The following is a 23,875-nucleotide window of genomic DNA, read 5'->3' on the forward strand; positions in this document are numbered from 1 at the left end:
TAAAAAAAAGCCGTGGAAACTAGACAAAACCAAAGAACGGTGGGTCAGTTGGTTGGCGACCCAATAAGTTACACTTGAGGTAACGCTGCTGTGGGGGCGGGGACTTCGAAAGGTTTAAATCCGGGCCGCCATTATTGTGATATCAACAAGAAATGCAATGTCTTTACACAGAGGCCAAATAAATAAAGTTTTTAAATGATTGTCTTTAGTCCTGGTTTAATCACAAAGAGCCGAAACCTCTCACCAAATCCAACAGTTAAAGATATATTTCCATGTATAGTTAAATGAAATGAATGATATTTTTATGGACCATTGTTTACTAGGATAGATCGCAACCAAATACTTACAATTAAAAATGTTTAATCTTTATAAAAATAATTAAGAATGATACTGGGAAAGCCCCTCGAGGTCCAAAAGGAGGCGTAAAAGCGTTATATGAATAAAAACTGAGACTATTTATCAGACTGTGGAGGCCAGAAATGTAGCACAATGGGCCGATATACTCTGCAAATATAATATCTGTCTAAAAATACGCCATCTTTGATTTAAACCAGCTGTGGTAAACATTGCTCTTCGGGTTTGATATCACATTGTCGTTCGGCCCTGATTCAAACGCCTCGTCTGTTCAGTTGTTGTTTTCCGTGGAGTTGGACGGGGAGGTGGGCCAGGGCTCGGAGCTGCGGCGGCTCAGGGTGGGTCTCCAGATGCTCCAGGGGTTGTAGGTGCGGCTCAGCTCGTTCGGGGAGGCGGGGCTCGACGGGGCGGGGCCGGGGGCCAGGTCGGTGGTCAGGGGGGAGCCGGGGGTCGGGGAGGGGAACGAGTTGAGGGCTGAGTCTGCGCCGGTCGACCAGATGGAGCTGCCGAAGACGGGAGTGGTGCTGGACCAGGGGTTACGGCCGCTGCCCAGGAGTGACTGAGGCGAGAGAGACTTTATTGTGAGTGTCGAGTGTGTTGTTTACCTTAAATTCTTTCCGTAGTCCCTCTGGGGGTAATACAAGTGTTAATGGGATGATTGGGGGGTCTTTCATCTCCCCCTGGTGTCTCTGGCCAGAAACCTGCACTTGCAACTTGACTGCGACCGGACCGGAGCCACCAATACACACTAATAGAATCACGAAGAAGAAGCTAACAGGCTAACGGGCAAAGCTAACTGTGGGCTAGCGTCACTTAAACAGTATTTACAGCCAAGTTTGAGTGAAAAAAATATTTCCATGGTGTAATTGGATGTACAATATCCCTCTCTCCCTTCGCCTTTTCTGTCAGTGTAGTATTTACTCTCACGGACAATTATTAAGTAAAAAAAATCGCAACATGCTACGACACCTGCAGTGGCGCTGATGGCCTCTAGGGGCAAGAGTTACTTAGTACTGCTTTAACTTCACAATTAGTATTCAATTCCAATCGTCCCATCCTTCAGCACTTGTGGTGTTCATTTAACCTCTTATCGAGCGCGTTCTCTCCACTTCGGCTTTACCTAAATCTAAAAGCTTCTCGACTGGAGTTTACAGCCTACAGTGAAAAGCCTCATTAGAAAGCTAAGACCTACAAAACTGATCATGACTGTTTTGTTGCACTGACGCCGCTTTTTTGTTGGCTTTTTCATCACTTTTCGTCGCTCTTCCTTTGTTGATTTTGTGTTGCTTTTTCATCACTCACTTTTTTCGTTGTGTTATTATTGCTTTTCCAGCACATTTTTGTTGCTCTTTTTCCCCTTTCCTGCTTTTGGATTTGGGTAGTGTTAAATTGTGGAAGACTGGAGCTGTTCTCCTGCTCTAAGTAGCACACACATGTCAAAAAGTCTGTGGCGCTTCAGTGTTTTGCATATAACAAGCGAGGAGTGCCTGAGTTTGCTGCAGGGAGAGTGAGAGAAGTGATGGATGACAATTAAAAGTGTGGCAACTGCAGCTCCTTACAGCTTCTTTCAGGGAAACCTCCCTATTTTTACAGCAGCCCCTGAACCAGGAAGTTCATTCATTTGGATTTGTTACATTTGCTCAATAATACAACTAAATCCTTAACCTCACGGAGAGAAATGTGAAGCACAAAAGCTCACAATTTCCATTCCAGCCTGGACCATGTTTAAAACCTCTTAATCCCCGCCTTTACCGTCTTGTCTTAAAATAAGGTTAAAAAAAGGGATCCTGAAGGACGCTGTTCTCCTGCTCTCATGTTAAAAAGTGTGTGGCGCTTCAGTGTTTTGCATATGAACAAGCGAGAAGCGCATGACTTGCTGCAAGGAGAGTGAGAGAAGTGATGGATGACAAAAGTGTGGCGACATTTCACACTGAGCGAATTGATGAAATGAGTAAAGTTCCTGGAAAGCGCGACAACACGACTTGTGTTAATGTATTGACTGAGGTTCAGGAGCAGAGTTATGCTCCTGCAGCTCCTACAGCTTCTTTCAGGCACCTCCCTATTTTTACAGCAGCCCCTGAACCTTGAAGTTCATTCATCTCTATTTGTTACATTTGCTCAACAATCAGAATCAGAATAGCTTTTATTGCCATTGTTTGGAAACAGGTTCACAAACTAGGAATTTTAATGCAACTAAATGCCCCTCATCTCGCACATTCCTTAACCGTACAGAGAAATGTGGAGCACAGACGTTCACTATTTGCATTCCAGCCTGGACTATGTTTACGACACACAGGGCGGGGTTGTTTTCCGGACTCATTGAAACATTATTCAGAGTAGGGCTGGGCGATATGACCAAAAATGTTTTGTTTTTGTTTGGACGATTATGATTTTAATCGATTTTATTTGAAATAAACTTTAAAAAGTCTCCTGATCTTTCATATGAAGGAAACTGCTCAGAGTCTTCTCATTAATATTTCATAATGTAGCTACAATTAGGCCCATTAAGAAAACATAACCCTTTATTTAAACATTGTCATTTCTGTTTTAGATATTCCTCATCTGCTCTCAAAAGTAAAACCTCTTAATAAGCCATGGAGTGTTCAAAAGTGTTTTAGTTTTATCGTCTTCATGTCTCTGCTGTGATTGACAACCGTCTATATGGACAAAACGTTTACATACGCGTGGAATCCCTGCTATCATAATTATTGCCTTGTTTTACTTCAAGTACCAAAACCCCTTTAATTGACGTCTCATTTGCTCTGAAGGTCACAGTTCAAAGTGTCTGGCAAATGACTCGAGAGACTAAGCCCCCGAGTCAAAAACAAGAGATACTTTGGTCACTGCTTGAGCAAAGATACAAAACACATGACATCACCACATACTCCGTGGGTCAGAGGTCAAACAGGCAAAAGCAAAACAACAAGTGCCTTTCAGCTCATGTTCAAAGAGGCGCTTTAAGATCAGGTGTTAAGAGGATGTTTACGAAGTCGTCCACTCGAAAGGTCGCGCTCAAACAGTTGCGGCTTAAGTTTCTGGCAGTTTAAGGGTAACAGGTCATATTTGGTCTTAGTGGATGATGAGATTGGTTGTTTTTGAACTTGAACAAACTCTGACGGGGCAGAGGGGGCGGGAAGTAAGACTTTTAACGTGACCTCATCAACTACACCGTGTTGTGCATATTTCACCTTCACGTAAACAATGAATAATGTTATGAGGTCCAGTGTGTTGTGCTCTTACTGCAGTGGGGGCGGTGGGCGAGCCGGAGCTGCTGGGCCAGGAGTGCAGGGGGTCGCTGCTCGGGACGTCCCAGATGGAGGAGGACACCGGGGTGAAGTCAGGCCAGGTCTGCGGCTGCGGATCCGCGCTCTTTGGGAGGTTCATCCCGCTGAAAACTGCAATCATGCACATGCGATACATTTAGGTTTGACATGATGAACCCAGGAGAGCAGCAGACAGTAGTGCAGGCAAGAATCCCTGCACATTCCTGTTTTATTGGCGCAGGCCTGTGCACCTACCTCCTGTCAGGTTGAAGTTATTGTTGGGCCCAAAGGCAGAGAACGAGTTGGAGTGGATGCCGGGACTCACTGCGTCGATGGGACTCCACAGCCCCGAGCTAGGGGGAGCAGAGAGGACTCACACGTCATAAACTGTGCTGTACTGTCCCGGGACAAAAACAAAACAGCGGCGGGTGTTACCTGTCTGAGCTGTCACTCTCCACTGAAGTCATGTGGTTCAGACTTTTGCCTGGACCGGAGCCTCCTGACGGGACACAATAAAAGCACCAGATTAGCTTGAGCAGTTCATTATTGCACGGCGCTTAAAACAACACGACAAAGAAAACCACATCAGTCTAGACAAGCTCCTCTACCTCTCTCGCTCTGTTCTCTTTCTGCCGGTGTTGGTTGGACTTCCACACAGTTAAAAGTCCAGAATAACACTTAGTCTTCAATAATCGCAGTTGTGTGGAAGAGCACCATAACACTCCGCACTTCCACAAAGAATCAAAGATAAATAAACTAGAACTCTTTTCAGGACTTGTAAGCCTATTCAAAATCAAAGTATTCCGAATTCACTTTGCTTTTTCAGTCACAGTACTTGCATGTGGTGATCAAGTGTCTGAGGTTGATTCAAAGTATACATTGAGCTTCCTCATTCTTCCACCTGACGCTCATTTGTTTAAGCAGCGAGGCAGAAATCAAACACTGGCGCTTTAGTCTGCATTTCCTCAAGTCACGCAAGAAAAGCAGAAGTCCTGATCCACAGCCATTATGTTAAACGCATCCTTCCCAATATTACGGAGAGGGCGCTTACCCGGACTCTTGTCGTAACCCGCGGCAACGGCAGCAAAAGTGGGGTTTCCGTTCTTCCCCGGGAGCGGAGGGGCGACCGGGAGTTTGCAGCCCGGAGCCTTCTTTTGGCTCACGTCACTGAAAACGTCACATAGTCTTATTAACTTTTTGCTTTTTACTTGAAACGCTCTAGTTGTGTCGTATATGCGTTTAGAGGGCGCACCTGTTGAGGACGCTGCTGTAGGTGCCCCGGGACAGCAGACTGGGGGAAGTGGGGGGAGGGGAGCAGTTGGCCCTTTTGAGAAAAGGGTCTGCGTTGATTGTCTGAAGAGAGATCTGCTGAAGGCTACCAGCTTTTGGGAAACACACATTTAAGGAATTAGTGACATTTCAAACTTTCACATTGTGGTTTCAGATGAGAACTTACGGATATTGTTTTCTGGGATGTCCCACTCCGGAGAGGCGAACTCCTTCTCCCCCTCGGAGCTGCTGCTGTGGCCCAGCTCTGGCACTGAGCCGCTCGACAACATTTTGGCCAAAAGAGAGGGGCGCCCTTCCTCGGACTTCCCATCTACTGCACGGGCACAAGGCAAACACACACTCAGAGGACAGTCAGGCCAAGAGAAACTTTCAAATGCACCGTTTCTGTTCTGGTGGTACTCAGGTTCATCTGCAATCTTTATTTGTTTTAATAAAAAGGGCGGGCAATATGCAAAATTATTATCATTATTTTTATCTTTTTACCATGTTACAAGGGTTTCTCTCATCAAAAATATTCCAGGAGTCTTGTTTTGAGCCGCTAGCGTATCTTTGAGTAATCTTTGACCCTTCACAGGTGGCTATTCTTTAACAGAAGCGCAAAAAGCTTCTCCATGAGGTCCTACGTATCGAAAAAATGCTTTCCTCACATCTCGATCTCTTGCTAAGCTTAATCCTCACTTTACTCCACGTGGAGTAAAGTGTAAGAAAGTGATAAAGATGTATTTGACATTACAATCAAATACCTGTAAAAAACATAACAGCCCCTCTGTAAAGATGATCATTGCTTTGTTTTGTTTTTGGCGAGGTTTACATCCAGCTTAGACATCATTTTGCCAGGTTTATGTCTATTTTAACCCTTGATCTTGGGCTGGAAGTACTTTGAAGGTCAAATATTTTATGAGGTGGTATTTGGTATTAAAAAAAAAAAAAAAAAAAGTTTAAAAACCTGCAACATTAACCACAATGCTTTGCTCCAACTCACTGCAATAAAATATAACTAGTATGGTTCATCTTTTGAAACACAACCACTGTGGCCACAAGCGTCATTGCAATAAGTAAAACCGTATTTTCCTTTTTTTTCATAGATTGGCTGGGGGTGCGACTTATACTCAGTTGAGACTTGTATATCAGAATATATAATTTCCCACTGACAGTACCATAGAAGATAAAAAACAGTAATCGAGCAGCAGAAAGTTAGCGAGAAACTTGTGAGGGACTGGCGGAAAGCAGAGGTCACTGTTACGGCAATGAAGAAAACAAAGTAAGCTAACCGCGGGCTAAAAGCTAAATGGCCACAGCTAGAGGAACGAGTTTGCAAATGGGTGCTTGAACATTGTGCTGCCGGGAGAGGCTTGTAAACAGTGCAGTTAGGCCTCCGTGCCCAGGAAGATGCCGCGGCTGGTGCGACTTATACTCCGGAAAAGACGGTAATGTTGTTAAAAAAGGTAATTCATAAAATTTTGCAGAAAATCACCCTTGTCTGCAGTGAGATAAGCCACTATGTATAAATCGAGTTTTTTTGTAAAACACTCACGTCTGTTTTTCTGGAGGGGTCTGGTCTTGGTGAGGTTGGAGAGAGGGTGTAGAGCTTTGGACTGAAAGTTCTTGCGTTTTTCCAGAGGAGTGGTGTACGGCAGCTCCAGAGAACTGAGAGGAACATGGATTAATATCAGAAAGAAAAAATCGTATAAAGTTGCAAACCACATTGAACAGACGTCTCACCTCGACTTCTCTGGCTGGTTTTCTTTCTTTGAGTTTCCTTGTTTTTTGGGCTTGGGTTTAAGAATAAAATTTGAAGATTCGTCTTTTTCTTTTATGGTGGTTACGGAACGTCCTTTCTTTTTCACTGGTTCCTAAAACAAATTCACATTAGATTACTTAGAGTCACGCTGTGTATTGGTGCTGCAGTAATGTGACTCCTGTTGTACCTCTTTTATGTTGGTCTCCACGTCGGGGTTGGACGTCTCTGTCGTTGTGGAGGAGCTGTCGTCGTTATCGGCCAGATTATCTTTGAGCTCGTCTCCCTGAGTTTTTAAAGCAGTCTTTTTCTCTTTCTCTTCTTTCTTCTTTTGGGATTTGTTTTTTCTGACCTTCCCTTTAGACTCCAATGCTGAAGAAAAAAACAAAACACAAATCCCATGCAGTAATTGTAAAGAAAAACTAATTTCCAACTCAAATAGTCTCAGCATGTTAAAGGCCCTGTACATTTTATAACCTCAAAACCAGAGCCTGTTCATTTTAAATTGTTATTTGCAGTCAAATATAATACTATTAATCTCACAATTCTTTGTGTTGATAAGTTCAAAGGAAGGCTATCAAACGTAGCTTTCAGAGAGTAGAGTCACCAGGTAATGGCTCTACAGGCCAATCGTTTTTAGCATCAGTGCTACTTCCTGGTTTGTGATCACTTATACTTCATTGCTCATGTCACGCAGTGGACTCTTTTTTTTTTTTCCCCACAAATGTCTGCAAACCCAATATACTGCAATATATAGTTATCCAGTGTTATTATTATTATTATTATGTGCAACTGTTAAGGTTTCTTTTACTTTGTGACCATGGTTCTTCACTCATTAATGTCTTCAGCAAAAATGGTGGAAACCACTTTCATCTACGGTTACTAAGGCGACAGTGATTTGACAAATCTCCATGGGTGAAATTGTTACTATAATCTCAAATCCTACAGTTTAGGCCTCTATAGACATTGGAAATCTATTAATTTACCAGTTCGCACTTAAGTCTTGTTGATGCTAAAATGGTTCAGCCTAATAGTTACCTTTGCTCTGTGTGTTCTGCTCCTGCAGCGCCTCTGAGCTCTGCATATCTGGCCGGTCCAGGTCGTTGTCCATGGCTCCGACCAGACTGGCGTATTCCTCGTCGGGACAAACCCCTCTGGCGCCCTCTGTCTGTTTGTTGGGCCGAACTTTTCGGTTGTTGAGCTGACAGTCACCGCCAGCAGGGGTCCCTTTGGCGCTCTGAGCGGAGGAGTTTTGCATAGAAGAGCGGTTTGGGACCAGTCTGCTCCTCTGGTCGCTGTTCTGTCGCCCGCCGATCCGTGCTGCGCCGTTGGCGAAGTACGCTCTGTTTGGAGGCAAGTCACTGTAAACATTTCACAAAAGGGATTCAACTGACAGGGCTCAAAGTGAAAATAATGCATAAATGTGGCTTTGAGGACCATTGCGTTATCGTTCACGTCTTACAGTCTAAACAACATTTAATGTACCTGGAAATAACACTATGGACTGCTCCAAAAAGCATCATGTGACTTGTGTGAGTGCCCTCCACTGGCCGCAGGGGGAAGTGAACATGGCAAAAAACGAAATGCATGCCCCCATTTTAAGCCAACGGCAACTAACATATCAGCTGTTCATTGATAAGCACTTTGCCTGTGACAAGTTAAGAAACAACATAAGGGTTTCTCAAAGCTTAAAAAGTGAATGTCTCCTTTTAAAGTTCATAAATTAGTGCACTTTCTCCATAGCTCTCTCTAAACAAGCCCCATAGTAAATTAGCGTATCAAATGACACTTTTTTTGTATTATAAAAATGAAAAAAATGACAGTAGTTATGGAAAAAGACGCATTAAGGATTAAACTGAAGCAATACATGTATTTTTAGTCTCTTTACTATGTGTCTCACTGAATCCTTGTTTAACACAGAAACACGCGCTGAAAGACAACTCATTACAACTCGCTTACACATTCTCACCATAATTCAAAAGAAGCCATTCAGACCCATCATCTGTTCACAAACTCACTTGCAAGTCTGTAAACTATGAGTGGAATCTGGACAACTTTGCAAGAACGCACAACCAAACATACTGCTCAACACACATTTAACATATTGTATGCCAAAGTGAGGAGCAAATAACATCTAAATGAACTCTTTGAAATTGTGTTAAATCTGGCTGAAGAGGAGTTCTGGCCCTGACATTTTGCTGAACTCCCCTCCCTCTTTACCCCCTTTCACGCAACACTGTGAACACCAGGCATAAGAACATCTTTGACGAATAAAATATAACACTGTTTAATCATTCCTGGACAATATCTTAATGTCGAATGAGTGGTTTAACAAAGTACAGTGTGGTGCCAAAAAAAGTGACAAACTCTTCAAACACAGGACAATGCTTTGAAGCCGATGATGCAAGATTTTAGTCAAATATTTGAACAGACCAGCCCTGAACACATCAGCTTATCTTTAACCATCAAATACAGGTTTGCCCAGCAGTGACTTATATTATATAATTGCATTGTTTTTCTTTATTTGCCTTTCTCTATGTGAGCTGTGACTGGCCGAGAGCTTCACACCCCCTTAATAACATGCCTCCCACTGTAAACAAAGGAGTAAATTTGTACAAGTCATGCAGAGAGTAGAGGACCTAGAAATACATCATGAGGACAAGTTGTTGGTTAATGTTTAACCTGATTGTCGATATAGTACTGTAGCGTAACTAAATATTTGTTAACATTACTATAGTACTTTGGCTGTAGAGGCTCATTGGGAGTGGACTTACTGTGAATCGCTGTGGTTCTGCACAATTTCCCTGAGATTAAACGGCCTCCCGGTCTCCAGATTATTGGACTCCACAGACACTCGTCTTTTGAAAGGTTCCCAAATGCTTTTGGCCTCGATCCAGGCTGTGGCGATCACCAGCAGGAACATGGAGCTGCGAACACAAGCACAAAATGTCAGTTCTGATTTCTTCACATGTATTAGGTCAATTTGAGCATCTTCATCATCACGTAATAGTTTGACATTGCTCCACTCCTTTGCATGGGCGCTGTAGGCAAAGCAACTGCATGCAAATCTGAGTGACCCATTTCTTTTGATGAGGAAAGAGCAAACACTAGTAATGATTTTCAGGGCACACAGTTAGTGCTGTTTTAACGGCTAAAGACAATTTATCTTAGCTTGACTGAGTAGTTGTGACAAGCCTGTATGTTTTTAATTCTACAGCGTGTTACTGTGCCCTCACCTCATTATGAGAGACACAATGATGTACAGCTCTAGCTCCCAGCTCGGCCGTGGCAGCGTCTCGGCGCATGTAGCCAACATGTGGTACGGCAGCGACGCATTCAAAACAAAAACGAACTCTGAGCCTCCAAACGTGACCAGCTTCAGCTCCCGGATCACACGAGAACTGGTGAAGTCGGGTGTAAACCTAAAACAACAGGAAGAAACAAGTTAGTTTGAAATGATCAAAAGACGCAGCTGTGACCACATTGTGCTCTATTTTCTACATTTATAAAGTGTAAGGCGTGAGTCGACAACTGCTGTAGGTGGAAGCTTACCGTTAGGACAAAGTATTTTTGTGGGTGTTTTGAACTAACTTCATCCTCAATCTTCTACAGATCATTTTCAAAAGGCACCAGTAGAAGAGCCACAGAGGTGCATCTGACATGAAGGAAACTAAACCCTTTGAACAAGTTTCATGATCTTTAGCGAACAAGATAAGACTGAATTGTTAGAAAAGTCTGGACATTCAGTGTATTATATTATCTCTAGAATTAGACTCGCACTTTAATCAAATTTGGTAGTTTCTGCACAGAAACTCAGACACAAAACCAAAAAGGTACCAGTTTCCCAAATAGCCATTATCTAACCGAATGGAGATGGCGGTCTACTTAAAAGAAATGGCTGTCACTCCCCGCTAGAAGAGAAGATGCACTCCACAGCATCACTCAGTAAAAAGACCAAAGGACTTATGTTTGCGCTCACTAAAACAACGGTGTCTCCTCAAGCCAGTGGATTTTCTCCCAAAAAGCTGAATGTTATCAAACAAGACAGAGAGGAAAACATCTTTGAGCAGTCTGTCCCAAGGCTCAAGGCTGGTGCAAAACGTGTAACATGAGCATATGAGAAAAGTACGAGTATATTGTATTTTTTTCCAGTCAGAATAAAGAACAAAAGTAGTTAGCAAATTAGATTGTTATAACTAAAGAAACACCTTCCGTTCAACTCATCTTTATGGAGGTTTCAAATATGCAAGGCACATTTCGTAAACAAGGCAACTCAATAGATTTGTCCACTTCCTGAAAACCTTATTGCAAAACTCCTTCATGAAAATCCTAGATGACAAAGCTTAATGACAATAACGAATATATTTGATCATTTGTTGATTCTCGGCAAACATTTTCCCCAAATGAAGAAATGTAAAAAGGATGACATAAGGGTTTAAGCACTTTTTTAAGCGACACGACTCACTTTTACAGGAAGTTAGCCGAACTCGCACTTCTGATAAAATGAGGAAGCAACAGTGACACCGTGTGATGTGCGGTTTTAGAAAGACAAACTGTTCCTAAAAAGGTATAGAAACTAACTCCTTACAATGAATGCTTTGAAACTATTCAAAATTCAACATGAAGTTAATCAAATGGGCCACAAAGGGACAGAGAACCTAGTCATGCCTTTGCTGAAGCTTAAAGATAAATTTGTATTAGACCTTTATGGAGAAAAGAGGTGGCACAACAAAGCCAAACTGTCGCACTAAGCAAGCTTTTAATTTGAAGGACAATCAGACTCACAAGACATATTTCTATAGTAAAATGGTCCTACGGTGCCATTAGTGCAATCTTTGTTGAATCTCATCATGTTGGCTGCATTTGAAAGGATCATGGTCTATCTACTGTCACGCGTTCTCTCCTCACATGTACTTACAGAATGGTGAGGTCTTTGGAGGTGTTGGGTCTGAGGGTGAACTCATGACAGTTGAGGACTTTGAAGCCGTAGCCCTCACACACCTGCCCGTTGATCTCGGCGGGCCGCAGCGTGATGGGAAGCAGCCCTGTGTTCTCCACTCTGAACGTTCGCTTCAGGGTGAAGTTTGGCTCCCGCACTTTGGTCTCTGAAATGAACAAAACAAACAATTGATGAAGCTCGGATTTACTTTATTAGCAGAGAGCAGCAAATCATGCCAAACTGGACTGTCAAATGATTGTTCATAGTTTAAAGCTGCCCTCAGCCATTCTTTTGACCTTTTTATTGTCAGTAGGCGCCGGTAGTGAACCCTGCTCTGCCCCCCTCCCTCACCAGGATTCCCCCTAAACCTCGCCCCTTCCCTCCCCCTGCACACGCTGCCCTAATGATGGATTCACTGTTTCAATTATCTTATGATCAACACACATTTATCAGCAGAATTAAACATTTTGAGACTTATTTATTTGCTGAACTGCCACGGTCGTTCATGTGAGTCTGTGTTTTAGGCATTCAGAACATAATATTTCCAATTAGAACTAAGTTTACAGTGCAGATGTTTTGTCGTTCATGGACATTTGCATCAGAACAGGCTGGTCAGATCAGTTCACTAGCTTTTGTAAACTTGTCACAATGCTAAACTCTTGCTGCGTCTGCTGCTTTAAATATTTGCGACCTCTGCACATGTTTGGTGCGGGGGCAGGTGAGGGGTGTGTGGCTCGTCTCTGTTTCTGCAGGAAAATGCGAAGATGTCGCATCTAGTGATGCAATGTGGGAATGGAACGATTTCGGGCCGGAATAACTGAGGGCTTAAGAACATTTATCCAGTAAATAGAATAAAATACAAGCAAAACCATGAATCTCTGCAATGAGAATATTTGCTTTGAGTACAAGTAGTTAACATTACATTATTACATCTGAGTACCAGCATCACATTACTATAGTACAATATACTTACATTTCATTATGTAGGCATTTTCATTGAATTCGAGCCTCTCTGTACTCTAACGTAACATATGAGGTTTCTGAAGGTGCCTGGCCTCGATGTAATGATGCACCTTCACTGTTATCCTTGAATAAACCTGCATTAGGGAATATTTTGATCCAAAGCATTTTTGTTCACAGATGATTAATGTAATCTTACTATCTGACCTATTTCTATTGCTTTCTTTGACGAAAACCTACCTGTCCCTGGAGGGCTACAGTATTTCTTACTTTTTGTGATGCTGCCAAAACGCTGGATTATGTTCAGATCAGGGTCAGTAATTGTTATAGTCCTCCCCACACTCACTCTCTGTGCAGTCTTTGAGCAGCCCCTCTGTCATTTTAAACCTCAGAGAACTGCCCTGTCCCGGCGCCTTTCCTGCCACTTTCAGGCTCTCTGTCGTCCCGCGTCCGTGCAGCACAATGGTGTCGATCACTGTCAAGTTATTCCTGAACAGACAGAGGCAAGGGAGAAAGTCACATGGAGAGAATCGTATTGGCCAAAACGCTGATGTTAAAGTACATTATTCAGACTCTTTGCCTAAGCATTTGTTGTACCTGACGATGAGGAGGGAGGAGACGCTGTGGTTGCTGATGGGGGTGAATCTGACGTTGAAGGATTTGATTTCTCCGGGCAGAAGCAGCAGGTTGAACACAAACGGTTTGGTCGATCCTTCTATGAACCCAGTGACGCCTTTAATCACCGGGGTCTGACGAACACAGAGAGGCACAGTTAACAGTCAATACTTCTCACATGGCTTTGGCTCGGAAATTGACATAACTGGGACTGCGCGTTTTAATGCGATTAAAGTAAGTGGCATTAAGTCAAATTCAATTGCAACAAAACCGTCTTTTGACTCATCCGTTGAACTACTCACTTGGTTTCTGTGAACTTGGAACTCCAGTGTTTTTAGATCAATGTTGATGTTTGACAAGTTTCCTAAAGGGAGTCTGGAGGAGAAAATGGAAAGATTTGTAGAAATGTAACGGTTAAGATAGTCAGGTAAAGGTTTGGTATGAGAAATATGCACACACAATAAAAATGTTTTGACCAGTGATAATAAAATACTTAAAATGTGTTGCTGAAATACACAAAGAACTTTACTAGAATCTTTATCGGCTCATATGCTGATACTATAAAGCATTTAGTTTAAATTAAAATAAGTAATGGCATTAAAATGTACTAGAGACCGCACCTGTCGGCCAGTTTCCCAGAGAACACTGAAGGATTTGGCAACAGGGCCAGAGGCAGGACTTGGACATACACCGGGACATCAGCCGGGTTTTGGAGAATCACCTCCTCGTCCTGTAAAACAGAACCCGAATCTTTAAAAAAAAACTGCTCCGATGGGTAAATAAAGTCTGTAAGGAATTAAAAAAAGATATCAAGCTTCAGAACAGCCCACTCACAGAGGAGGAGTTTGTGTTGGTGAGGGGGAAGGTGATTTTCTGTGAGGAGTTGACCAGCGAAGGCCATGTCAGATGAGCTGTAATTTTGGCCTGAACGTTCTTCTGCAGATCTGTGTTAACTTCAAACACGGCTTCGATCCTTTGAAAAAGAAAAGAAAAAAAGCAACAAAGTGAAATAATAAGTTCCAGAGGCGTGTGGCGTGGTGTAGCCGATTTAACAGTGAAATTCAATCACTGGGCCAAACCCGAGAACGCGCCGTTTCTTACTTGTGGCCCAAGCGCTCTTTCAGCTCCTTCCATCGACGCAGCAGCTTCTGATGGAGGTCGACATCCGCGTCCCAGATATCCTCTTGTAAAGCCAGTCCGTGAGGCTTGGACTCGGCTGCGGAAACATAGTTCATTTAACGCTATATTTAGAAACGAGTTAGGGCTGCACAATATGTTACAAAAAAATCGGATGAAGTAGGATTGTGGTGAGCATCTGAAAATAACTATGTAGTCGGAGTGCTAAATAAAATGAATAGGACAATATATTTAGACTTCCTACAGAATGCACTTTTAGTCCGTGATAAGCCACAGAGCAGCCAAGTGAGAAGATTTGAAGCACTTGTTTGGTCATATAAAATATATTATCTGTCTTTAAAGGTGCGTCATGCAACCTGCTCTCTGCAAAAAAAGTTGACATTTGTGCGTAGTTGACCTGGTAGTGACCCAGCGGCTGTACGAGTTGTCAGCATGGCAACTTTACTTTCCATCACAGTTTTTCCAGAGTGTCTCTAGGATCACTTGTTTGGAGGGTTTTTACTGCTGACAGACCCTCACACCAGAAAACCTACAAAACAATTGATCCTGGAACGTTGAAGAGACCACTGTGCTCGAAAGTAAAGGCGCCATACTCACCGCTCATACAGCCGCTGGGTCACTACAAGGTCAATTACACACAAATGTCAACTTTACTTTTCGCATTCAAAGTTGCGTAATGCACCTTTAATAGTTCGCCAAAGTCAAGTAAAGATAAATGAAAGGGCTGAACAATATTCGCCCCCTCATCGTTGAAGCAATATCACAGGAAGCCACATTAAATTGCAAAATCACTGACGTCTTCCAGCTGACCGAGATTTACACATTTTTAAAAAGCGTAGGGGAAGTTTAAAGTGTGGAAAAGTTTAGTTTTGGTCATAAATGTCCTAATTCACTGTCATAATCTTGATTTTGTATTTTTTTATTATTTAAAGTCTCGATTTGACACAATTTGCTGCCAAAATAAGGCTTGTAATTTAGCTTGTTAATGGATTGTACCGTGTTAAAAGTAGTAAAATATCACCATAATTGGCTTTCGCTTTAACCAAGACAGTTTACCACTGTTCAGTGCTGGAGCGTGATTAAAGATTTGAGCGTATCCTGGCAGTAGCTAACGTGCTGTCATTCTTAGTGTAATATTTGGCTCAATAAATTTCAAATCAAATCTTCACCACAAGAATTTTGAAACAAGTTCAACACAGTCATTTTTACAATACAGTGCAGCCCTAATACAACCTCATACAACCAGGTCCAACAACACTTACATTTAAGCACAAATGGCAGCCCCACATAACAGTGATCACCACACTGCAAGCTGGCGTCAAAATAAATATTTGCCACCTGGAAAAGATGGAGCGGAAAGCAAATAAGTCTGTGCAGAGGGACAGATGTGGCGTTCACGGTCCGCCGGGGAGGAACAGACCTTTGATTTTCGCCTGGGCTCCAACTCGTCCTTGTTGTTTCGGAGGCGTTTGTAAAAGAAGCGGATGTCTTCGGTGAGAGAGCGGATCTGCTGCAGACGCACTTTCTGTGTGAACGAACTCTGGATGCTCAGGCTTTGGTGGACCACTTTGCCCTGAGGAAATAAAAGCAACACACTGAAAACCATTTGAGATTATGGGTAGAACGCTTCAGGAAAAAAAAAAAAGATGTCTATGAAACATCTAATCAATCAAGGATATAAATGAAAGACATGTGGCATTTTTATGTACTCGTAATCATTGCTCAAGAAGATAACATTAAAAAACACGTTCCCAGAGACGCACGTTTATGTGAAAAAAACAGTGAGTCAGTGTTTAAGCTGCTCAAGATGTTAGCATGCTACCGGTTAGCATTTAGCTTCAACAGCTCAGCTCTGAACTCTCCAAGAGAAAGCCCTGAACCACACTCCAAACATCTGGCCTTGGATACAACATGTGACAGAGGTCAGAGCTGAGCGACTGTAGTATTTCCTCAGTGCTTATTGTGTGTTGATTGTGTTGAAGCCATTGACAGTTGGTTGACAGTCGCTAACCGTTAGCAAGCTAACGTCTTGGTCAACTTAATCACTGACTAAGACTGAGACACTGTTGACATGACAAACTGTAAAAATCACAGAGAAAGTTTTTCTGTTTCCTCTTTGATTTGTTAATTTAGTCTGAGGTCTTTCGTAAGTTCAGCAGGATCTTTAGTAAATCCTGCTGTAGCTCGAAGGACGGAGCTGCTACGTCTGTGCCACATTTGCTGGTTTTATCACATAAACGTGCGTCCCCGGGGCTGTGTTTTAACTGTTATCTTCTTGAGCAATGATTACGATTACATAAAAATGCCACTGTGAATCAGTTGTCTTTCATTTTCATCTTGAGTAGGGATATTGTTACACGTTGTAGTACCGCATAATGCTACTTCGGTATTCAAAATGGCGGCCGGAACTATGTGTGAGGTCATTGGAAACGCATGTATTAGAGCCAAATCTTGACAAACTTACCGGAAATGAAGGCGGCAAAACTATGTGTTTGGGAGAACTGCTTAAAGTGCCCACAGCGATGAGAGCCTTCACTGGGATGGTCAGGATCTGAGAGGAAGAGAAATCAACATTAACCAAAAAAAGCTTAGAGTATTTTTTCCAAGCCTTTTAGGAGAATCCACCAACCTCATAGTCTGTTGTTATGTGGACAGCGCCATCGTACGTGCCCTCCAGCGCTTTGGCCACCAGCGTCACTCGAAACGCAGCATAATAGCCAGATGCCAAAATCGCCTAGAAAAGAAGTGTGTGCCTGTTAAGTCTTTGCTACATTATTACTGTCTGCTTTGAGAGGTGGTGAAAGCAGAAACAGACTGCTACTCTACATAATCCTGGTCAGCATTACACACTTTTGCAGGTCCCTTAGTTACGCTTATGTTAGTTTATGGCTTGAATATGAGCTGGATTTTTTAATAGCACGCCAAACAACGTGACCAAAGTTAGGAGTGGCAGCAGTGATAAAATGTGTGCCAACAAGTAACACAAGAAAGCGTGAAAGTAGTAATTACACCGTGAAAATTATTCATTGCCAAGCTCAATCATTATGACAGGAGCCAGTTTTGTCACTTTTTACACATCAGCAAACACAATTCCCAGTTCCTGTACAAAATTAAGAAAGTGCCGACTGCAAAACCTATGGGCTGCTTCGGCATGTACAAAGTCACCGACAATGTACTCTAAAACACCAAGAAGTTCCATTCAAAAGTTAAAGCTAGACTATAATGCCATATGCTGCATACATTTTCTGTCGCTGTAATGTTTTGTATTTTCTTGTTCATTTATCAATAAAAAAAAACATTTGAGCATCTGCCCTGAATGCTTCTCTCACACAAACCGTGTGAAACCATTAAATTCGCCACAAGCAAAGACAGGTTTTGTAGTCGTTACCGTTCTGTGCGGCGAGGCGGAGGTGTTCTGCAGGTCTCGGAGGCGACTCAGGGCGACTGTGGTGTTCCCCTTCTCTGTTTTCAGCAGCTCCATCGAGAGGCTGTCACCGGTCACCAGCCACGACTTTATCTCCAACTACGCGAGAAAAAAAGGCTCTTCAAACTGTACTAAAAAGTATTTCTGTAAACAGTTGTGAATCGCCTGCACTGCTCTAAAGACTTATGAAGGCCCATAAGGCAAAATATCAATTAATTGTGGCATTATTTTGTTTGTTCATTGCCAATCTTTATCTTTATTCTGGAGTGTTTAAAAAGCATCTGTGCAATTTTAAGATCTTTTGCAATTTTGTTGATCCTTAACCAATGCAAAATAGGGCTTTGTATCTCAATGGAAAATCTTTTACCACAGAACTAGATCATCGTGTTTCCTTTATAGATTTGCCAGATAGGAGTGGCACAGAGATCTACACTCGCACTCCAAGCTCTTTTAGATTTGACTTTTCTTATTGTGCTCCACCTTTTTCTGCAATACCTATGAACAAGCACCAAGTCTGTGGAGCTATTATAAAAATTTACAGCATGAGACGCTTGATCATTATATAACACATGCACATACCTCTATAGGGTTGCTGTTAACCACAACAAACGTGATGCTGCTGGTGTCTGTCGCGCTGCGAACGCCAAAGTCCAGCAGGTTTTCCTTGAGACTGGGAGGCAGGACCAGCGACTGCTCAGGCCACAGAAAGAAAGACACGCGTGAGACACTTATATAGAAATCTTCTTTCATAATTAGAACAAATGCATGTGCTACTAAGTTTAACCTTTAGTTTGCACGCATTGTTTAGATTTAGATTGCTTTGTTTTATTCATTATTGTATTACTTTTAAGCTATACATTTACAATAACTTTTGTTGTTAGTGTTAGCTGAACTCGTACAGCAGTTTGGGACAATCCAAACAGTTTGTAAATAAACTTTACTTATGCAATTTTTTAACAAACAATGCAACATAATCTTCTGTTTATTTGGCCTAAACAGGAATGACTTGTTTTCAACATTTGTGCACAAACATCGGCACACCTTCACAGATCAGTGCAAACAGACACGGGAGGCAACAACCGTTTTTACAAGTTCACAATGCTCTGTGATCTGAAAATATTGAATGTAGCGATTCCCAAACGCACCTCTAGGAAGCCCGTGTAGGCCCGGACCGGCAGGTGGAACTTGGACGCGTTGGTGATTAGGAGCAGGTTGCTGTCGATGTGAATGGAGGGTCGGATTGGTCTGAATAAAAGGGAGAAGATGTACCGCGACTCGTGGGGAGGGATCACGATGGGTGCGCTGAAGTTCTGCGCCTGAAAAAAAAAAAAACATGGAAAAAAACAAATGAGTGGTTACAGGATGACACAAAGAGAAGCTCAGTAGAAAAGAGGAGGAAAAACAAGTATTTACGCTGCTTTCCATCAGGTTGACACAGTGAAACATTACATTGGCTGCGCTCCTGACGTAAACCACATTACTATGAGGACAACGTAGGAGAAGTGTCCTGTTGTTGCTTATTGGAAAAACAGATACATAACGGGACCCCTTGAATAAACTACAGCGTACACAAACTTAAAGGGTTGAACTTGAAGCAGAAAACAGCTAATTTTAATCACATGATGTAAAAAGAGCAATGCACAAGTCGTTTTTGAGTCCAACAAAAGCAGATATTTTGGGTCACTTTGCCACTGGCTAAACTTGTTCCTTCACTCGTCTCTCGTGACACGCTTTTATTGCTTTCAGAAGATTAAGTCAGAAATTGTGATTTAATTTGTGACAATGGTTGAATGCTATAAAATACTAGAGGTGCACATCTTTTCGAAAACATGTAACAGTGTACTCTAGGGCTGGGCCATATCATATTCTGCACGGTTATACTGGCATCACTTTTGGACACTGGTGTAATATTTTCATACTGCTGTAGATGATATCATTTGCATGCGCACCACAACTTTTTTCTTATTAAAAAAACTTGATTTGCAATTAGATTAGTTACAATAGCTTTATATGAACACACGATGAGCATTTAAACTGTAAAAAGCAACACCTGATCCTAGCGCTCAGAGGGAAAGTAACTCACAGTAAACATCGTCTTTGCCTCCTCTGGTAGTGACACATTGTGGACCCTGATAGCGAAGTGGAAGGCATTTGTTAGATATATGGGCCTGTCCACCGGGTCGACTGGACTGTCCCGGATGTGGAACAGTGTCGCTGTGTGGTCAAACCCCAGGTACCTGCGAAAAGAAGGGCAACCATTACATTCATGTCTGGATTAACATTTTTCTGAAGGTATCAATAAAAATAAGTTTACAGCAAGAATCCAGGTGGTGACTTTTTTAAATTTGGCCCAGCAGTGTATTATCCTGACTAGTGATTGATTGAGTAACGTGCTGTTGAACCATAACTGTGCATGCCTACCCGGAAAAAGGGACTCACCCTTCTAACACTTCAGCTTGGTATGGGATTTCAAGCTTGGAGTAGCTCTTTTCTTTCGCTTTTACAGTTATTTTACCAGAAAATTGATACGGTCTTCTTGCTTTAGATGCTGCAATGACAAGAGCAAAACATTAAATTCCAGATCACGCAGGAGATGAGCACACGTTTATGCAAACCACCGCACAAAAGGAAGTGGTGCAAGTTTACATGCAAGCCGGGGCACAAAGTGGTACTGTGTCAGGCTGCTGTACAAATGACTACGAGACATGGAAACAGAGATGTGTGTTATCATGCAGAAAAATAAAACAAACTCACCATCAAAACTGATACTGGCTACTTTGGTATATCTGCTTTCTCCTGCTTTGAGTGTGACTGCTTTGAAGTCTACAGTGATGGCTTCATTTGACGGTGTTGTGCGTACACTCTAAAGAATTAAGCAAGAAGGTATATCAGTTTAGTAAATTAAAAAAAATGGCCATGAATATTCAAAAGTTGACCTAAGTGCCACATACTGTTATCGGAACATCTTTGGTTCCTGAATTTAAAAGGTGTAGATTCAGCAGTTTGGGCCGATCTGTTTAAGAGGAAGTAAAAGAAACCACAGAATGAGAAAATGTTTAAGGCGAGCGGTTTTGCACTTTTTTAACACGGCGAGTTTCACACTTGTCGTGGGTGGTCGTACCTTGCGACCGCAGCGTGCCGAAGTCAAGCATTTCTGTGGAGGAGTATATACCAGGTGCTGTGGAACACAAAATAAAAACACACAAAAGATTAACCTTCTAGCCTCTGCAAAGTACAACAAGCACCACCTGAGATTAAATTGAGAACTCCAAGTTCTAAACCCGGGCCACGACGTTATTATTTCAGGTCAACTTGGCCTAAACCAGGTTGAAAATGGGGCAATAACTGAGTGTTCTGAGGAAGGACTAACTTAAGAGAAGTAAAAGCAAGCGCAACATGGGCCCCACATTGTACAAAGACCGGATCTACAGAGAACCACCTGATGTCACCCAGTTGGAGACATACAACATAATAAGCATAAATGCACAACACACAGTGACACATAAAAGCTAAAGTTTGGATGGGTGGAACAAGGCGAAATTAATAATATGTTCTTAAGAAATTCGCTGGACGAGCTGATGAGTCACACAACACAAATGATTCTTGGCAAAAGCTTCAACAAAGAAAAACGTTCAGGAAACTTCTTCAATGGTTTACATTTGCTAACTGCTCCATTTCTGTTGCCGTCATAATATTGGAAATGAGCTATTATAATTGCTATTCAGTAAAAATCCTAGATCTATTGTCAGGGGGAATGTGAGTGATATTACACACAGTTTGACAATTTAGTATCACTTCACCAAAGGACAGTAGTGCTAACGAGAAGTATTTTACGTTCTTCGTTAAATTACTCTTGAAACTGTAAATAGTAAAACAGTAGAGTGTGTTCGATGTATTTTCCAGAAGTGACTCAGCAGATCACTCAGTTGTTCCACAGCTCTTTTCTCCTCTTTTCAGACTGTTTTTAGCTAATGTTTATGGACAGTGTTGACTTGCACCAGAATTTATAACATTCCATCTCCAAATGACACGAGATAGTTTCCTCCTAAGTCGTGAGAGGGCTGCACAGGGACAGACCTGAGGTGACCTCCACCTCCACCGGGAGGATGATGAAGCGGTCTTCGTTGGCGGCGTTGGTTTTGATCCGAATGAACGCCGTGTGGTTGTCCACGTCTCTGGACGAGAAACTGGCTCTCATCACTCCCTTTGTTTCAAATGGAGGGATCTCCTACAGAAATAACAGAGAAATCATTGAGTCAACAAATAAAAAATTAACTACTCTTTGAGTATCAAGCAGCAATGACAAAAATGTGTTTCATCAACAGAAAAGAATTTGATAAATAACTAAATGACCCATTTACTTTTGAGAGTACTGATGTAATATTCTTGTACTACTACTACGACATGATTAATGTGAGAAATGTGAGCGGTAACAATATGAAATGTTAATCTCCTGTTTGCTTCTCTAAACTTCTAAACTGGTAATGTATTTGTCTTTGCAATAACTAATATCATACACTAACTATAACGTTTACAAAACACTGCAATAATGTCCATCTAAAAACCTGGGACTAACCCATAGTTTCCCTGTGCCTCCTTGCTGCCCCGTGGGGAGCTCGAGGTGCAGGTCCCCCCCACTGGAATACATCTCCACAACCTGCGGGACAGCGAAATAAAACATGTCAAACCATGAGTCACTTCTGTCATAAACAACATGAAGCAGGAGCCTGTACCTGTAGAGGCTCACTGTACGGGTTGTGGATGTTGATGAGCGGCGAGAAGCTGCTGTTCACTGGGACTCGGGCCCCTATGAACGGGCGCAGCCTGTATGGGTTTGGGATCCCCACACCAAAAACCTACACAGACAAAAAAAAACAATGCAGCAATTGTATTTAAAAAACACCAACATTTCAAAGTTTTTTTTAGTCTCTTGTGATTCACTTATTGCCACTACATCAGTGACAGCGGACACACCCTTTCCAATCATCCGTACCTGGTATGTGAAGACTCCATGATGTGAAGTATTAATAAATAAAGTGTTTTCTACATTCCCAACGACCCGAGCGAGAAACACCACATCGAATGACGTGTTTCCTCCCGGGGGAATTATCTGCCGAGAGAAAAGAAAAAGGGCTTTTTGTTAGCGTTCACAGACCTCCACACCACTGCGCCACAGCCCCAGACGGCGACTGACCCTAAAGGTGCCCAGAGAAACACATCGCAGCTGTGCGCTAACTTTAGCATTTTGGTGGGGGAGTCTGCGGCGGCGTCGTGTAGTGAGTAAATCAGTGGTTTGTGGTACCAACAGTTAATGCACGGAAAATGGATTTGTGACACGTTACAGCACAACAATTTTCCATCTTTGCATCAACATAAAATTGAAAGATTTTACCATTTCTTTATGAACAATTTCAGTCAACTTTGATATCCAAACTCAAACTGTACTTATGCACTAAAAATAGTTCAGTAACGTCATTATTTTTACTTCTTAATAACAATACGACCTTGGTATCGCCATAATTCATGACTTTTAAAGCCCTGCAGAAACTACTGCAGTAAATTATAGTGCAAGTACTTTACTGTATCAACTGTATAAAAGGCCACAAACAGCACGTTATTTACTTTCCCCACGGCCCACCAGTTCAGAACTATGTCTTGCACTGTCACGCATTTACCAGTGGTTGATGTAACCAAAATCTAATTATTGCAAAAACAAATTCACAAATAGAAGGCAGATGCATATTTTTTTCCCACCGCATTCAACTAAAATAACATTGACAAACAAACAACTCTTTCTCTTTTTTTTTTCAGATTGGATTACTCAGCTCCTCGCCACGTCACATCCTTCCTAATTCTGTCGGCAAACGAGCAGAAACCGTCCAAACCAAATTCAAACAAAGAGGAAGTAAAAAGGCGATGATGAGTCACCATGATTTTCAGTATGGCATTGAACGATGTAGTACAATGCATCGAGGTTCAAAAGGGATTCATGATGTTTCAGACCTCAAAACAAAGCTCTAACCTGGAGGGCGTTCGTTTTCTGGGTGTGAAGAAACATCTCACTTTTAGAGCTACAGGCTGAAGTTCATGGTCGCACCGTAGTAACTGCGAATGCTAATAGGATGTAAATCACAGGGCAATACGGATAATGAAGG

The 23,875-nt window shown here is 42.2% G+C and overlaps 1 protein-coding gene across 2 annotated transcripts in view; it reads right to left on the reverse strand.

The window, feature by feature from the left end:
* Positions 1–290: 290 nt before the first annotated feature.
* Positions 291–23,875, reverse strand: part of tmem131 (transmembrane protein 131) — a 35,098-nt gene continuing 11,513 nt past the window's right edge. The window contains exons 6-41 of one of the 2 annotated variants that reach the window (XM_079574843.1): positions 22,714–22,830; positions 22,454–22,576; positions 22,297–22,377; positions 21,798–21,948; positions 20,842–20,898; positions 20,672–20,733; positions 20,475–20,583; positions 20,160–20,268; positions 19,804–19,957; positions 18,866–19,036; positions 18,300–18,410; positions 17,685–17,819; positions 16,926–17,030; positions 16,761–16,847; positions 15,717–15,869; positions 15,559–15,634; positions 14,261–14,375; positions 13,994–14,132; positions 13,780–13,889; positions 13,462–13,534; positions 13,142–13,293; positions 12,891–13,033; positions 11,564–11,750; positions 9,882–10,067; positions 9,420–9,572; positions 7,684–7,988; positions 6,836–7,017; positions 6,630–6,760; positions 6,442–6,554; positions 5,074–5,220; positions 4,870–4,999; positions 4,669–4,784; positions 4,053–4,116; positions 3,873–3,970; positions 3,595–3,749; positions 291–913 (exon numbers count right to left, since the gene is read on the reverse strand). In XM_079574843.1, coding sequence (XP_079430969.1) covers positions 626–913; positions 3,595–3,749; positions 3,873–3,970; positions 4,053–4,116; positions 4,669–4,784; positions 4,870–4,999; positions 5,074–5,220; positions 6,442–6,554; positions 6,630–6,760; positions 6,836–7,017; positions 7,684–7,988; positions 9,420–9,572; positions 9,882–10,067; positions 11,564–11,750; positions 12,891–13,033; positions 13,142–13,293; positions 13,462–13,534; positions 13,780–13,889; positions 13,994–14,132; positions 14,261–14,375; positions 15,559–15,634; positions 15,717–15,869; positions 16,761–16,847; positions 16,926–17,030; positions 17,685–17,819; positions 18,300–18,410; positions 18,866–19,036; positions 19,804–19,957; positions 20,160–20,268; positions 20,475–20,583; positions 20,672–20,733; positions 20,842–20,898; positions 21,798–21,948; positions 22,297–22,377; positions 22,454–22,576; positions 22,714–22,830 — 4,788 coding nt within the window. In that variant the 3' untranslated portion in view covers positions 291–625. Of the gene's footprint in view, positions 914–3,594; positions 3,750–3,872; positions 3,971–4,052; positions 4,117–4,668; positions 4,785–4,869; positions 5,000–5,073; positions 5,221–6,441; positions 6,555–6,629; positions 6,761–6,835; positions 7,018–7,683; positions 8,007–9,419; positions 9,573–9,881; positions 10,068–11,563; positions 11,751–12,890; positions 13,034–13,141; positions 13,294–13,461; positions 13,535–13,779; positions 13,890–13,993; positions 14,133–14,260; positions 14,376–15,558; positions 15,635–15,716; positions 15,870–16,760; positions 16,848–16,925; positions 17,031–17,684; positions 17,820–18,299; positions 18,411–18,865; positions 19,037–19,803; positions 19,958–20,159; positions 20,269–20,474; positions 20,584–20,671; positions 20,734–20,841; positions 20,899–21,797; positions 21,949–22,296; positions 22,378–22,453; positions 22,577–22,713; positions 22,831–23,875 lie in introns of both variants that reach the window. The other variant, XM_079574842.1, reaches the window with a different exon arrangement.

Source organism: Gobius niger (assembly GCF_951799975.1).
Source record: "Gobius niger genome assembly, chromosome: 17".
Lineage (NCBI taxonomy): Eukaryota > Metazoa > Chordata > Actinopteri > Gobiiformes > Gobiidae > Gobius > Gobius niger.